The 17,333-nt window shown below is 39.6% G+C and overlaps 1 protein-coding gene across 4 annotated transcripts in view; it reads left to right on the forward strand.

Annotated features, from left to right (window-relative positions):
• Positions 1-17,333, forward strand: part of ST18 (ST18 C2H2C-type zinc finger transcription factor) — a 210,537-nt gene that overhangs the window by 95,840 nt on the left and 97,364 nt on the right. For all 4 annotated transcript variants that reach the window (XR_013234132.1, XM_077352426.1, XM_077352429.1 and 1 more), the window contains exon 3: positions 15,181-15,287. Coding sequence is in view for 3 of the 4 variants with exons in the window: in XM_077352426.1 (XP_077208541.1) it covers positions 15,181-15,287 (107 nt within the window). In the remaining variant the exon portion in view is untranslated. The remainder of the gene's footprint in view (positions 1-15,180; positions 15,288-17,333) is intronic.

A 17,333-nucleotide genomic window follows, 5' to 3' on the forward strand; every position in this document is an offset into this window, starting at 1 on the left:
TGAAAATGGTGCTCTTTATCATGATCAACTGATTGTGCATATTATTTTAGCATCTGTTGGGATCATTTATGATATTTGTCCCTACCTTATCTCTACAAATGTCCCAATAATCTTGGGGGAAAGTGTTCAGAATAATAATGTTGCATTGTCAAATAAAGAACAAACCAAATGAGCAGAAACCAAATGAGTTTATACAGAAAGTGATTTTAGCATGGGATATACAGACCCTGGTTCTTTTTTGCTTATATTTAAGTCATCACTGGATTTCACAGTAGGCAGAACATGATTTTTTTTTTAGGAGTAAGTAAGAATTAGCCATAACTATCAATATTTGCAATATTCTACGTTTGGATTCCACCAGAAGATTTCCACATGCTTAAGGGTCCTGATAGAAGCAGAGGGGTGAAAAAACCCTCATGCTAGCCCCTTGTTCTAAGTTCAACATAATATATCCTGCTGTTCCTTCTTGTGCAAATTGGTGCACATTTCGAAGCCTAACTCTGCAGTCTTTGCCCCAAATTTTCCCCAGAGTCAGCTGACTCTTTCCTTATTTTCTAAATGTTTCTGTGAAATTCTTTGAAGATGCAGAAAAAAAACTGAGCTCACAATTCATTGGTACAGTCTGCTTGCACCCCATTCCAATGAGGCAATGATGACATTGTGAAACACATTCATTTCTGTGGGACATTCAGAAGAAGTTTCTGGGGGATGGAAGGTGCTAATGAGCCATAATAAGACTTGCATTTGAGCTCTTTCGTGCATAGAATAATAAAACACTTTACAAATCTGGGTAGACATTATTTTCATTGCAATCAATGGTAATTTGGCACTTGCCAATAAACCAGTTGGTCCATCATCATGAGGATGAAGTAATGCCAAAATGGTCCATAGCCACCTTGGTGATATACAGAAATATTCTTATTTCAGTCCAGAGAATCATGAGCATGGCGAGATTATTATTGCACTCTAGTGATCCCTGACTATTCGACCAATGGGGTCAGAGATAACTGCAAGGCAAAACTTTTGTTTTCTCTCCTTCCATCCCCTGATTCTTTTGTTTCCAATTTAAGAAACTCTATGGCTGAATGCAAACCTTCTGTATCTTTTCCTGACCCATACATCTATAACCCCTGCAAATATTTTAACATTTATGTGCCTTATGCATTCAGTCAGACTGTGGTCTAATTTTATTCCCTCTCACTTCTATGTGGCCCTAGTTTTTCAAGGAGGTTTGAGATCCAGTTCTGAAAACTGGCATAGATCTGTCAGGAATAATCATGGAAGAGAAGATCAATTCAATCCATTGATCAGAATCACAGAAACATCATAATAGAGTGGCTAGTTTATTGCTGAGATGGTAGATGATCTAATGCTTTGACACAGAATGGAATCAGGATCCTCCATATCAAAGATAGTACATTATATCTACACTAAACCTAGATATTGTAGCCTTTTCTTTCTTCCATAAACTTGTGACACATCCAAAGATTCAAAGTGTTCAGTCATATTACTTGAGCACCTCAGAAGCTGGGGAACTGTTTAGAATAAGCGGTTTATAGCTTTTTAAAATATCAAATATGCTAACTTATTCATGGTCATCAAAGATTTACCAGAAGGGCAATGTAATAAGTGCTAAAAAGCCCTGGCTTGAATACTTAGGGTAGTTAGAAATCGTGTATGGGCAGCAGACTGTGTTTCACACAACACTGTTGGATTTAATGACCATATGTGATTTGCATGCTCAAAGATGGCACACTTCTTTCTTTTGTGTGACTCAGCTCCCCTCCCCTCCCCTCCTTGGGGTATGTCTGTCATGTCTATTGAAGGGAGAAACCTTTGTTCACAGAGGAGAGAAAGGGACTGTGCCTGAAAGCTGAGAAGAATAGCATCTTCTTGGGTTTTTTATTGATTTTGAAGCATTTCCAGTGTAAAAGGTTTACATTTTGTTTCAAATATATATATTTGTCTTATTAGGTCAAAAGTCATGGGGTAGCAATAACATTTAAAAAGTATTTTCAATAAACTACTGAAGTGAGGTAATTGGAGGATCTTCTCTACATTTTTGACCATGTGAAACTAAGCTTCAAATCCCGTCACACACACACACACACACACACACAATTCACTATCCTCGGAAATTCAGTATTGTGGTTTGCAAAGCTAGAATAATAGAATCATAATATCATAGAGTTGGAAGGGGCCATACAGGCCAACTAGTCCAACCTCCTGATCAATGCAGGCTCAGCCTAATGTATCCAGGATAAGTATCTGTCCACCCACTGCTTGGAAGACTGTTAATGAGGGGGAGCTTACCATCTCCTTAGGCAGTCAATTCCACTGCTGAGCATGATTTTTTCTCCAGATATCTATCTGCCCACCTCTAAATGACAATCTTTCAAATACAGCAAGCATGTCCCCTGTCTTGTTGTAAGTTAGAAAGAAAATTTAAAACATTTGTACACAAGTGCTATGAGTGCACATGGAACACCACATTGCTCACACTTTGCTTCCAGAATAGTGTGGCCTACAGAAAACATACATATACTTTCATGGACCCTGTCAAAGGAGATGGGTAAGGTTGCATCCTCCAGGTGGGGCCTGGAATTCTCCCATTGATCTCTCAACTACAGAAATTGGTTTTCCTGTATAAATGGCAGTTTCAGAGGCTAGACTCCATGGCATCCAGGTAGGAATGCTAGGTCCCTCCTGGCAACCAGTGAGGGTAGGGGAACTTATCAAGAGCAGGAGGGAGGTTCAGTCAACATTGCATTGACATGTCTCCATCACTTCTGACATGACCTGGAAATGATGTCACCATTCAGTGATGTTGGGGCTCTGGTATTTGGGCAAAAATTCCATGGTAAATTTGGCTTATATCATAGTTTTTGCCCAGATACCAGAGGTTGCTAACTTGATTACATCATGTTGAAAGTGTTGTAGACAGGTTGCTGCAACATCTACCAGGCCTCACTCTTTTTCTGGGTAAATCCCACCCCTGCTTGCCAACTGATTGGCAGTGGGACAGAGGGGCCTGGCTGTGGAGGATCCCTACCTCCACCTGGAGGTCTGGCAACCCTACATAGGGCCGATTAGAAGTTGAAAGATGCCTGGGCCATTCCAGCCTCATCCCTTGCCACCAGAGTCCAGTGTATCTCCTGACCTTGCCACCACTGCTGATGATGAAGGAGGATATTAACTTATACTGTATCCTATAGTTGGTATGGCCTTGTTACAGGACTACAAAAGAGGTTGAGCAGCAGTAGAACAAGTTACTTTTTCTCCCCCTCAGCCCCACTCTCTATATGGATAATAGTATCTATTTGCTCTTCCAAGTTGTTGTAGGGGTTACAGTAATGGGCTAGATTTAGGCTAAATGGGTAGTTTTTACCAATTCTCCCCTCCTATGCTGCAGAAACTCTTCCCATTATTCCTCTGGCTTCTCATGTCCAGAAAGTTGCATGGGGGGGAGTGGGCTACAGTGGAAAGTTGAAGGGAGGATCCAACCCAAAGTATGTGAACAATTTGGAACACTTGGAAACACTATATTATTATTAGTAGTAGTATTGGTGGAGCAAATATGCACAAGTTCTGCTTTAATTCTCTTTATACAATGGGATTATATATTTTGAAGATGTGAAAAAATGTTAGCACATTTTACTATAAAGTAAGGAATCAAGAATCATGTTGGTCTTTGAGCTTTATTGCTACAAAAATGCTTTGAAATCATAAGACTGTTATGGTATATAGTTTTATTCAAAACTAGAGGCCAAGCCCATTGCATTCAGGTGTGGGGTAGAAGAACTCTGCCGATGGCCTCTCCCTCCCCCCCAGGACCTGGAAAGGTTGCTGGCAGCTGCTAGGGAACGCACCGGCAGAGGCAGCTCTTAAGCAGTAGGGATCTGCAGCCTCCAAGCCTTGGAGGGAAGTGGAAGGAGGAGGGGGTGGTCAGGGGTGGGGGACAGAAGGCAATTGACTGGCCGCTAGACAGACAGGAAAGCTGGTTGGAGGACAAGGCACTCAGGGGCAGGACTACTGCCCTGAGTGGGCATTAAGCACTAAGTGGCACTTAATCCATGAGACACGCTCCTCCTCCAAGCCCTTACCAGAAATACTATATGTGGAACAGATAACACATATATTTGTAATCCAGACCTTGAAGTAAGTGGCTAGTTTAATGAAACACAGTTGCCATAGTTACCTCAAGAGAACAGATGATAACTTTTTCTCCCTTCTACAACGTAGCTTTGAATTTGGAAAAACAAGCGTGCAGAAGTTTGTTATTTGGTTATGTATGCTGACTGCATTTAATATGAAAGATAAATCTTAAGAGTTAACATACATGAACAAACTTCTTCTTCAGCTGTTCATATCACCCATTCTAAATATGGATAACACAACATTTTGTTAAAAAGAAAAAAAAGTCCCTGCATTTTAACATTTGGTTAATAAAGTTTTCAATCATGTAAAGTGTTTAAGACTGCATGTGAAAGATGTGGGGGGGGGGAGCACAACTAAGCACACAATCTCTTCCAGTCCAAGGTCCAACTTTGTTATTCATTATACACGCTACCTCTTTAAAGGCCTGATGGGAGGAAAATTGCATTTATCACCATGAAGGTGTCTTCTAGCATCAACATAGCTGCTCCCCCCTCCTATAGTTTAGCATCGAGATGTGCTCTCCCCAAAGTTTAATGGAGGTCACTGCTGTTGCTTTTCTTTGCTGCAAATAACCAGAGTTCTTCCTATAGTTGAGGAGCAAAATGATGTACTTCCGTGGATTTCACCTTCAGCTTGAAAGCAGCATGATTAACAGGACTTTTACAAAGTTTCTGTGTAGTTACAAGGACAGCTTCAATCTTCTGTCATTTTTTTGCATTACCTATGATTATGCTTTTACCACCCAAATGCATTTATTTTAAAGGTAACAATACAGACTCGGAGAATAGCTTATGTTTCATCTATATTTATCAGCACTCACTGTACATTTGTGTCTTCATTACCAGGAAATATTAAGGGACATTGTGCCATCGATTCCTGTTTACAGTTTATTATGCAGAGATAGGAAACACTTAGCATGTAAAATGAATGTAGAAATTATTCCTGGATAGAAACACGGACATTTCCCACTCGTTGGCTCTTTCTCCTCCATCACCGGATCAGAGTGTAATTGTCAGTAATCAGGCCTGCTTGCTGCTGATAAAACCACTCTGAATGCTAGCAGCCTTCTTTGTGTGATGACTCAATTATTCCAGAAGTGCCTCATCAAATCTGCCCCATCAGCTGGGCTAATAAATAAGGAGAAGAAACTGGCCCCCCAAAGCAAATTATAAATCCATTTGCATTAACCATTTCACTGGTCCACGATCTAGGCTGAAATAAGCATGGCAGATTGTGTTAAGCTTATTTGAATATGTTTATAATGTTTACAGCAGCCCCCCCCCCACTTCTTCTTTTTTTTAACACAAGGTGTTGGAACTATCAGCCATGAATAGCATCTAAATGCAGTTATGTTAATGACAGTAAGGCCTGGGGCATCTTTGTGAGAGATTTTGTTGCTTAAATCAGGTGAAAGTTAAACCTTTCCGGCAGGCAAAATATGATCTTGCACGAAGCATCATCACTGTTGCTGCATAAATTTTTAAAAAGGACGCAAGGGAGCTTGCTTTTTACAGGTGCTATGAGGACAAGGGCAGAGGTTAAAAGGCATTCCTGTAGAAGGGAAGTGAACTTGAGCCCACTGTTGTATGGTCATACTAAAATAAAGGAAAGGCCGTTCTTTTGAAATACGGTGCTTATTGTGCCCTCTGACCAGGGTGTCACTCACAGTTTCAGAGAAGCACTTAAAAGTTCTTGGCCTCTAGAATTTCCACTCAGCCACCCTTTTACAGCCTGGCAGTGGCTTACCTGCCATGTTTCCCACTCCTGAGTTTGCCAAGCCTGGCCCCAAGCCAAGTGATCCAACAATTATTTAACATAGTTGTGGGACTGCCAGCTCTAGGTTGGAAAATTTCTATATTATATTGTGTCATGAAAATGAATAACATGGGTAATAAAATATAAAACTGGAGGTACAAATGGTTTTTGTTATTGCCTCCTGTGGGCATTAGAGACAATAAGGTCCAGTAGGGATACAGGTCTTGAGATCTTGTCAGCAGATCATCCAACTTGCATGCATGCTTACATGGTTTGACAAATTAGGTAGTTGGAGTTTGTTTAATTGTTTCATGTTTCAAATTTGTTTTTCAGAAAGAACAAGAGAAAATGAGAGATAATCATTCATATAAAGCTAACTTTTAGACTAGATGACTGGAATGCACTCTGCTTGTAGCTGCCTTTGAAAACTGCCCAGAAGCCATAGTTGGTATAGAATGCTGCAGCCAGGAAATTGACTGGAGTGGCAAAATATCATTCCAATCTTGTTCCACCTCTCTGGCTTCCCATTTGCTAAAGTACTGGTACTGACCTCTAAAGCCCCGTGCAGCCTTTGCCCATACAAACCATCACTCCAGTTAGAGGCCTTGCTTCCATTCCTCCTGCCATCTGAGACTAGATATGTGACTACCTGAGAAAGGCCCTTCTCAGTTGTGGCACCAAGACTTTGGCACTCCCTCCCCAGTGTCTCCCTCTGTCAGTGCCTTTGGTTTGTCTTTTGTCAGCAAATGAAGATGTTTTTGTTTCATCTGGCATACCACCAATAATGGTTTTGGGCCCTTCTCATAGTGTTGGTTATTTATATGTTTTTAAAGTTTAACTGCATTTTAATTGTTGAAACGGTTTAACATTTTTATGTTCATTGTCTTGCGGACGCTGATTGGGCTGAAAGGAAGCATAAAAATGTTTTAAATAAACAAAGTATTTATCATGATGATTCCCCAAAACAGAGCAAAAAGATTGTATTTCCAAAGACATGCTGAAAAACCAGTTATTTTCAAATCCATTGCTCAGATAGCATATTGCTATTTTCTGTCTGCAACTTTGCAAGTACCAACACCTGGAGAAATGAATATCTAAAGCTTGTTGTCTGAACTAGTTGGGTAAGTTTTGTTCTGTTATAGACAGCTGAAGTTGGGGCTGATTCACAGAACTCCTTGCAGCTGGATAAACCGCAGTCCCGAGGCTACTTATCTGGACAACAAAGAGCATTGGACTAGGCTGGGATAGATACATTTGTGCATTAAACTATAGTATTAAATGCTCCTGCTGCTTCTTCAACTCTGCTCAGCTCAACAAGCCAAGTGTCATATGGTCAAAAGGCTTTCTTGGAATTCTACAAATGGTGGCAATGGGAAGAAACTTTCTGACACCCCCCCCAACCCCATAGGTAGCTAAAAATGAGGTTTCTGGAGTATTACACCTGTGGGATATAATAAACTAGACATGGGGTAACAAACCTGCATGCATGAACTGTCAGTTGTACTGAGGCTTGATAGACAAAGCATTCCTGAAATGTTTACACACAGCTAACAGACTTATTAGCACACCATTTCCTGTGAGATCTTCTGATCTAGATCTGCCTCGTTGGGCAGACGGCAGAGCTATTCTGATTGTTTGTGCTGTACTGTAGCCAGCCCACAAACACCCAAGACAGCAATAAGCAATCACATGTTAAAGTGCTCTCTGAGCTATGTATAAACAGTTCAGGAGTGTTTTGCATGTTGGGCAGTGGAGACTGGCCCAGATCACTTTGACTGTTCTAACGGTAATTCAATAAACAGCCAACATGTGCAAAAGAATTGCGCAGTGCAGTTCCCCCCCCCCCCTTGCCTACCATTCAAATAATACATGAGGAAGACACATGTTTAGTAATTGCTTCTCCCTGGAAACACCAGTGCATACCCTTAGCTGCTCATAGAAAATTAGCATGACGCAGGAAAATGGATATAAGAGAACTTACTTCAAATTATGTTAGATGCTAGGTTACATGCTAGGTTTCACAACAGAATATTCAAACATGCGATTCATGCATGTAGTGCAATCTGGGAAAGTGGAGTACTACTTTCATCTGTGGGATAGGTAGATAGGACAACTTCAGGGACCCATGAATTAAATGGATTGTTTTAATCCATTACCATATGGTTTCAGGACTGGTCAAGGAACTGAAACAGCCTTAATCACCCTGGGGGATGACCTGCATCAGGTAATGGACATGGGAAGTGTGACACTGTAAATCTTCCTGGACTTCTCAGCAGCTGTCATTTTCATCAATCATGATATCTTTCAGAGCCATTTTACAAGGTTGGAAGTGGGAGGCACAGATTTGCAGTGGGCTCAACACTGTTTTGAAGGTATGTTTCAGAATGTGGTGATGGGGGCTGCTGCTCTACCCTTTGGCATATGGCTTATGGGATCCAACAAGGTTCCATCTTGTCCCACATGTTTTTAAACATCTACATGAAACTACTGAAAGAGGTCATCTAGATATATAGGCTGAGTTGCCACTATTATGTAGATGATACCTCTATCTCGTGATACCAGCAGATCCCAGAGAGGCTGTGGAAACCATGAATAGGTGAGAAAATGATGTTTCTAATAGTGGGTGGAGGGTTTGATCCAGAAATTGGGATAGTTCTTGTTCAGGATGGAGTTGGACTCTAAATAAGCAGGTAGATAAGCAGGTGGCAATGGTGATCAGATTTGCCTTTTTCCAGCTCCTTTTGGTGAGCCAGCTGTTGCCCTTCCTGAAGGGAAATGCTTTTGTTACTATGATGCATGTCCTGATAGCCTCTAGATTAGATGACTGCAAAACACTCATCCTCAGCTTGTCCTTGAAGATTGCCCAATATAGAATTCTGCAACCATATTATTTAACTGGAGTGGGTTGCAGGGATCATGTCACTTCAGTCTTTTTCCATCTACACTAGCTTAATTTGCTTCTTAATTCAATTCAAGGTTGACCATTGACCATTAAAGCCAAATATGGCTTAGGCTTGGCATATCTTAAGGCCCACCTTCTTCCATATGAATCTACTCATTATCATAACCCCCTAGGTACTTTTGCCATGTTTTGTGATGTTTGATCTGTGATGTTTCCAGCTGCCAGTCAAGGTTGCATCCTGCTATTTAGTTTATTTAGCTTTCTCACAGTTATTTCCCCTCCCCATTCCTTTCCTCCCTTCTTCCCTTGCATTTCTTGTTGCTATTGTTAGGTGCAAAGTCATGTCCGACCCATCGCGGCCCCATGGACAATGATCCTCCAGGCCTTCCTGTCCTCTACCATTCCCCGGAGTCCATTTAAGTTCGCACCAACTGCTTCAGTGACTCCATCCAGCCACCTCATTCTCTGTCGTCCCCTTCTTCTTTTGCCCTCAATCGCTACCAGCATTAGGCTCTTCTCCAGGGAGTCCTTCCTTCTCAAGAGGTGGCCAAAGTATTTGAGTTTCATCTTCAGGATCTGGCCTTCTAAGGAGCAGTCAGGGCTGATCTCCTCTAGGACTGACCGGTTTGCTCGCCTTGCAGTCCAAGGGACTCACAAAAGTCTTCTTCAGCACCAGAGTTCAAAAGCCTCAATTCTTTGACGCTCGGCCTTCCTTATGGTACAACGTTCGCAACCATACATTGCAACTGGGAATACCATAGCCTTGACTAAACGCACTTTTGTTGGCAGGGTGATGTCTCTGCTTTTTAGGATGCTGTCTAGATTTGCCATAGCTTTCCAGGAGCCAGTGTCTTTTAATTTCTTTGCTGCAGTCCCCATCCGCAGTGATCTTGGAGCCCAGGAAAATAAAATCTGTCACTATCTCCATTTCTTCCCCATCTATTTGCCAGAAATTGAGAGGGCTGGATGCCATGATGTTCGTTTTCTTGATGTTGAGTTTCAAGCCAACTTTTGAACTCTCCTCCTTCACTCGCATCAACAGGCTCTTTAGTTCCTCTTCACTTTCTGCCATTAGAGTGGTATCATCTGCATATCTGAGGTTGTTGATATTTCTCCCTGCAATCTTGATCCCAATTTGTGACTCACCTAACCCCGCCTTTCTCATAATGTGCTCTGCATACAAGTTAAATAGGCAAGGCGACAGTATACAGCCTTGCCGAACTCCTTTCTCAATTTTGAACCAATCAGTAATTCCATGTTCAGTTCTCACTATTGCTTCTTGACCTGCATATAAGTTTCTCAAGAGACAAATAAGATGCTCTGGTATTCCAATCTCTTTAAGAACTTGCCACAATTTGTTGTGCTCCACACAATCAAAGGCTTTAGCATAGTCAATGAAGCAGAAGTAGATGTTCTTCTGTAACTCTCTAGCTTTCTCCATGATCCAGCGTATGTTGGCAATTTGATCTCTAGTTCCTTTGCTTCTTCGAAATCCTGCCTGTACTTCTGGAAGTTCTCGGTCCACATATTGCTGGAGCCTAGCTTGTAAAATTTTGAGCATAACTTTGCTAGCATGAGAAATGAGTGCAATGGTGCGATAGTTTGAACATTCTTTGGCATTGCCCTTCTTTGGGATTGGAATGTAAACTGACCTTTTCCAATCCTGTGGCCATTGTTGAGTTTTCCAAATTTGCTGGCATATTGAATGTAGCACTTTTACTGCATTGTCTTTTAAGATTTTGAATAGTTCAACTGGAATGCTATCACCACCACCAGCTTTATTGTTTGACTTCACATTCCAGGATGTCTGGCTCCAGGTCAGTAACTACCCCATTGTGGTTATCAGGGATGTTAAGCTCGCTCTTGTATAGTTCTTCTGTATAATTTTGCCACCTTTGTTTAATCTTTTCTGCTTCTGTGAGGTCCCTACCATTTTGGTCCCTTATCATACCCATCTTTGCATGAAACGTTCTCTTCATATCTCCAATTTTGTTGAAACGATCTCTGGTCCTCCCCATTCTATTGTTTTCTTCTATTTGTTTGCACTGTTCATTTAAGAAGGCATTCTTATCTCTTCTAGCTTTTCTCTGGAATTCTGCATTCAATTGGTTGTATCTATCTCTTTCTCTCTTGCCTTTCACTTCCCTTCTCTCCTTAGCTATTTGTAAAGCTTCCTCAGACAGCCGTTTTGATTTCTTGCATTTCTTTTTCTTTGGGATGGTTTTAGTTGCTACCTCTTGTACAATGTTGTGAACCTCCGTCCATAGTTCTTCAGGCACTCTGTCTATCAGATCTAATTCCTTAAATCTATTTGTCACCTCTACTGTATATTCATCGGAGATATGATTTAGTTCATAACTGAGAGGCCTAGTGCTTTTCCCTACTTTCTTCAATTTAAGCCTAAATTTTGCAACAAGAAGCTGATGATCTGAACCACAATCAGCTCCTGGTCTTGTTTTTACTGACTGTATAAAACTTCTCCATCTTTGGCTGCAGAGCACATAGTCAATCTGATTTCTGTGTTGACCGTCTGCAATATTTGCAATATGCCATGTAATAGTAAATGCAAATATTACACTGGATAAATCTTAACCAATTATGTAAGTGCAAGATAATATATTATACAGTATTGTCTGCGTAGCCATGAAATAAAACGTGGAACATTCCAAACATTAGGCAAATCTACTCATTCTAGTTCCAGTGATCACCGGAGGCTAGACACCTAGACTCTTTCACTGGGTCTTTGTCATGACTATGGATATAGAAGTCCAAAGGTCACAGCAACTCTGGTCTCTTTTAGCTCATGGTGAAAGGGGTTCGGTTCTGTGTGTATGGAAGATATTTGTGGTTGATGCACCACATAGTTTAGGCCTTGGTTAGTGGCTAAAACTGCATTGTTATATGTAAATCTTATTACCCATAGGCATACAAACAATAATATTGAATGACAGGCCACTTACAAGCCTCAGACATGTATAGCATAAAATAGGAATGAATAATGACTCCATAAATCTGACGTCTTTGTCAGAGCTGTATAGTTAACTTGGCAGGGAGAAAATGATGCATGTTGTCATAATGTTTTTTAAAGGCCATTAATGAGAACTTTGTATATTATTGGTGTTTATCCTGTTGATTAAGGACTAAAATCTGAAGTACCTTTGATATGGCTGAGATCTTTGCTCAGCGTGAAACTCCATTCAAACTTTCTATTACAGAAGTCTCCATATGTTCGGCAAGAGAAAGAGTTAGAAGGAGATGTTAAGGGCACTCTGCATAGCAGCTGCCTCAGTCTGAAAGCTCCGGCACTTTGCAGTCAGTCTCCCAAGTTCCACAGGCCCCTCCCTTCCCTTGGTGCACTTTCCTAAGTGGCTCTCAGCTGTGCTGTCTTAACTCTCTGTCCCTCAGGAGGCAAGAGACAGCAGATGGGGTTAGGGCAGAGGGCTGATGCTCCTGACAGTAAACGGCCTGGTTGTGGAGCTGAAGCTGTGAGCATCAGGAAGCGCCTGGTCCCCTGAGAACCAACCACTGAAGAAAGTTGAAAACAAGCCTTTTGAGAAATGCTATTAAAAGTAGTAAAATTTACAATTGTGCAGATGATGTGCTGCTGTGTGGTTATTCGGATGCTAATGAGTTTGACATTAGGGAACTCCAAGGGTTTACAGCTACTCCCTTATGTGATTTAGTGCTTTATTGGCAATCTTTGAGAAAATAAGGGGAAATGTATTGCTAATAAATATATAACCTGGCTGATAGGGTTTTGGAGAGGCAAATGCTGCTAAATTTAAATATATGGAAGAGGCTCCTTTCAGTGGGCTTTTGTTTTAGGATAATATATTGCAAACAAAGAGACAGAGGCAGGTGCAAAGTGGCTCTTCAACTGAATTAGAATAGTAAATTAAAATGTTATTGGGGCGCATAGCTTATTTTCCAGTAGCATGACTGTAATAAGATTAGCATCCATTTAATCAGTTTGGTCATTCCCCTCTTATGCCTCAGTTTGTTTGTTTATTTGCTTTACTACTTACTAAACTTTTTCTTGGTCTGACATGGTATCATTATTAGCATGGAACCTTGGGGCATAGCGAATTATGCTAAAGTGATTATTCAAATAATTCTCCACAAACTTGAGCATTAAAAAGCCCTATAGTTTCAGGGGTAGAAGTTACTTCAAAGTATCTCTTGGACAAACACACACACATATATGCAAATATATGTGATGTGGACAGCAAAATTAACTTAATTTTTTTCTAGGTAGTATTTTAGAGCACTTTTTGACATATTTTGTGCATTCCAAACTCAAGAAAAGGACAACCAGACCTCAGCCGAAGTAGCCAAATTGCAGATGTGTTCATTTCGGAAAGCGAGAGAAATGCCCACAGTGTTTCAGGAACTTTTGTGCAAGTCATTGGGATTTTCACAGGGCACCAGCAGTCCATTCATTTCAGTGGGTTTGTATATGAGAAGTTCTGGAGGGAGAGCCCTTTTACCGAAAGCCTGGCATTATTCATTTATAATCCTTTCTTTGCACATCAAAAAACCCTAGCTGATGCCAGCAATTCTCAAAAGTTAGATTATCTTCTTAGTTAATCTTCTGACACTGCTGAAAAAACGCTTGCATTTGCTTGGTATCACAGGTAAATAAGCAAGTGTAAATGTTTAGATTTTGCTTCTAAAGTGTTCCTCTGTTTTTATACAACTATGGCTTGCATCACTTGAAATTAGCATTTATGATTTTCTTAATCATCCTTACAGTAATGGTAGGCAGGCAAAGTAATTTGCAATCTTAATTTCGTAATGTGCATCATTATATGACTCTGGTAAAAGACAGGAAACTGAACTTGCTGACAGGAAGTTGTTCTTGTGTGAAGCAGGACTGGCAACTACCAGAGTCTACTGGGTTGCCATCAGAGGTTGACATCACATGAATGGTGTGAAGGGTTGAAAGACTGGGTTGTGATTGCAAATCAGTTTTATTACATGGCCATCTATCGATCCAGAAACAAGATACAAGCACATTTAATATTATTGTCCTTTTCTTCACACCTTCATACCAACAGCAGATGAAAATAATTGAAGAGCCATGTATTCCATATGGAAGATTCAGTGACAAAATTTATGCTAACTCAGATGAAAAATTATTCCCAGGAAATGAGGCAAACCTCTGTCATTCTATTCAGGAAATCCCTTCCTTCTCCTTAGATTTTTGCAGTACTGTAGGTTTTGCAGTATGTAGGTTTTGCAGTACTGTGTAATTTCTAGGAAAAAAGAGATGGTGGGAGCATGTCAGTTTGGAAATAACACCCTCAGGTCTGGAAACTTTCCCCCTTATCCCTGTTGGTTGACAATACACTACAGTTCTTTACAGATCAGGGAAATACACTCTGCACTTTCTCTGTCACATTTTAATCTCTATATTCTTAGAATGAGTATTTACAATGGATACTTGGGGTAGCCTGTCAACAATTAACCCTGTTTTGCAGCTCCTCCTAGTTATATGAGCTCATTTGTCATCTCAGTGTTCTCCCCACCTTTCTAAGACAGGTTTGATAGTGCTCAGGAATAGCAGCATTAAAGGAGTTCTGAGGTCTGATTGTATATGTATTTTGGCAGTAGGATGCTAAGATAGTTTAGGTGGTTGAAATTTCAGAATAAAATATGATACAAACATTTTGCTATATGCTATAGCATTACAGATGCTGAGGTATGGTATAGAGTTTTATATCTCCTGTATCCAAGGCATTCCTTTTCAGTGTGCACTGCTGTGTCCCATTAAAATGAAATTTGTATGGTACTTGCTGAATAGTTTGTCATGCAGTCTATTTCCACATTCCATACTATTGAGTTTTTCTAAAACAACAGTAAAGAACAAATATGTTTCTATTCTTTTTGCATCCATAACCTAAAACTTTGACCACCAGTACATAAACTATTAGGAATAAATCTGTTTGAAAATGGGATGCATTACTTGTTTAGTGATAGAACTTTGATGGCACTGCAGGAAGATGTGCTGGAACAAATGTCTAGAATCAGATACTTGATTATGATGATCTGCTTAGAACTAAGATGCAAGCTGGACATCATGAAATAGTCCATCAGTTTAACATGTGAAAATGTTCTTGGTACTTGAAATTTGTTATAATTTCCCATGCACACTCTGATCCTAATGCCAGAGACTTGGTATTGTAAATAATTATTTTGAAACATGTTTAAGATTTATTTGGGTTCAGTTATAACCGTTGTTGCAATAATGGATATTTACCCATTGACTTGAATGCAAGGAGCCTTCTAACAGGAAAAAAAGTCGCAGATAACTTAGCCTCAGTTTCTATTGGTTTTTCTCATTCACTTTGCATTCTTTCTTACAGATAATGAATTCTGGGATTATCTGTTAAATCAGACAAGACAGTTTGGTCCAAGAGACGGATTTGATCATTTCGAATTTGCACATAATTTTGCTCTGAAGAAAGCAAAGGTGGGCAAATACATTTAGTGTTTCGTGGAAAGTACGTGATTTCATTTGTTGCACTACTATTTTGTTTTGGCACTTTTATTTTGTTCTTCTAAAGTTTAGATACATTTTAATTTTTAATGGTACTTGATCTATACAGCACCTTTTAACCATTAGACTGGTCATGTTTATTAGATATAGACTGGTGTTTTTGATCTTAGCCAGGGGACAATGATATTTTCAGACTCACATGGCATTTTCATGATTGTAATATATATTTACCATCTACCATTAACATTTAATACAGGAGATGTTTCATGTAAAGATTTCTGAATTACACAGTGTTGAGTCCTTCCTTTTGTTTTGTTTGTGGGCCTTTGAAGTATTTTTACTGTGAAGTATTATATAATTCTAATGAATTAGACATCATGTCTTTTTGTTTCAAAAAATGGCTTCTTCCATCTTTAGTCAAGAAATCATATTCCTTTGTACAAGAAATGCCTGGTAAAAAGTTTTTCCTTTAAAAAAGCTAAAATTCAAAGCTACCCTGTACTGACTATTTTTTATGCAGCATAATATTTTTAGATATTTGTTCTGAAAATATAAAGCTGGCACTTGCCCCCTAATTTCATAAAGCTGCGACTTTATCCTCTGATGCCTTGGTAAAGCAGACTAATAGAAATCCTTGGCACACATTAGTTACCTAAGGGAATAATAGAACTATTTGCTGTAATCGTTTGGCAAAAGGACATAAACATATGGCTTTGGTTTATATTCAGCAGTGCCAGTTGTGCAAAGTTGCATGGATGAGGTATACAACAGCAATGACAACTCTGAAATCAGAAGTGAGAATCAAAATAAATCATCCTCATTACAGAACCATCCAAGCTTGTCTCTGGTCTAACATTTATGTTGCTATTATGCATTTTCAAATATGAGATCCCTCTTTGGAAAATTCTCCTTCAAAAATATACATAACATTTGGCTATTGGTAATCATAGTGTTCTCCCGGAATAGATTACATGGTATGTAGTCTCAAATTGAATCTGTTTTCTGATCTAGATTTAGTGTTTGGACTTATTTATTTTCATTTTGGACTGGGAGATCAAAACAGCTGAAGCCGGCAGACCTATATCATTCCTTTTCCTTTTCATGGACACAACATTAATGCTAATTTTTTAAAATGTCTGAAATAAGTTATCTAGGCTCAGAAAACTATACCACAGCATGAAAAGCATCCCCAGTGGCAATGTTGAAATGATGTGCCTGCTGATTAACAGAACAAATGATTAACATAGCTGAAAAATCAATCTGATATTCTTTTAAAAATAAAGAAAAATATGAGATTGTTTCTGTTCAAATCTCCAAAAGAAGCCACATAGTCTGTTATAATAGTTCAACAACTTATTAAAATTAAAGTATGTAAATTTCTCCCTAAGAGTATGGTGCAATGGTAATTTTTTTTCTTTGAGCCTCTGATATTGGCAAATAGGATCCATATTTTATTATTGTTGAAACTCAAAACTATCCTGATATAGCATGAAAATCATTACAAGTGTGTATTTACAAAGGGGAAAAGTGAACTTTTGAGTTTCATTCTACTTCATCTAGATGAAAAGTGTTCATATAAAAAGCAATTGATTTGCTTTAGTTTTTCTTCAGGCAACTCTTCTCTATCTACATTTTAGAAATTCCAAATGAGATTTATAAGCTGGTTGCAAATGGGACAAATGGACACTGTTATTCATAGCCTGGTAAACTTCACAAATTTTGATTTGTGTTGGCTTATACCCTGGTCCTTTGCAGCATAACACCTATTTACCACTGGTGTAATAACTTTGCAGTATTGGTGTTTTCCATGAGGGGACAGGCCTGTAAGGTTTTCCTGTTACAGCTGTGACTGACCACACAGTGTAGCAGCAATGAGACTTCCACATATCAGGAATCTCCAGTTAGGCAATGAATATCTTTAGGTTACGGTGGCTACTAAGATGGCTGGTAGCTGAAAGGTTGTCACTTGGAGGAGGGCAGGATGCTGTTTCTGTTGGCTGCAGAGGAGAGGACATGCAG

Source organism: Paroedura picta, chromosome 9 (assembly GCF_049243985.1).
Source record: "Paroedura picta isolate Pp20150507F chromosome 9, Ppicta_v3.0, whole genome shotgun sequence".
Lineage (NCBI taxonomy): Eukaryota > Metazoa > Chordata > Lepidosauria > Squamata > Gekkonidae > Paroedura > Paroedura picta.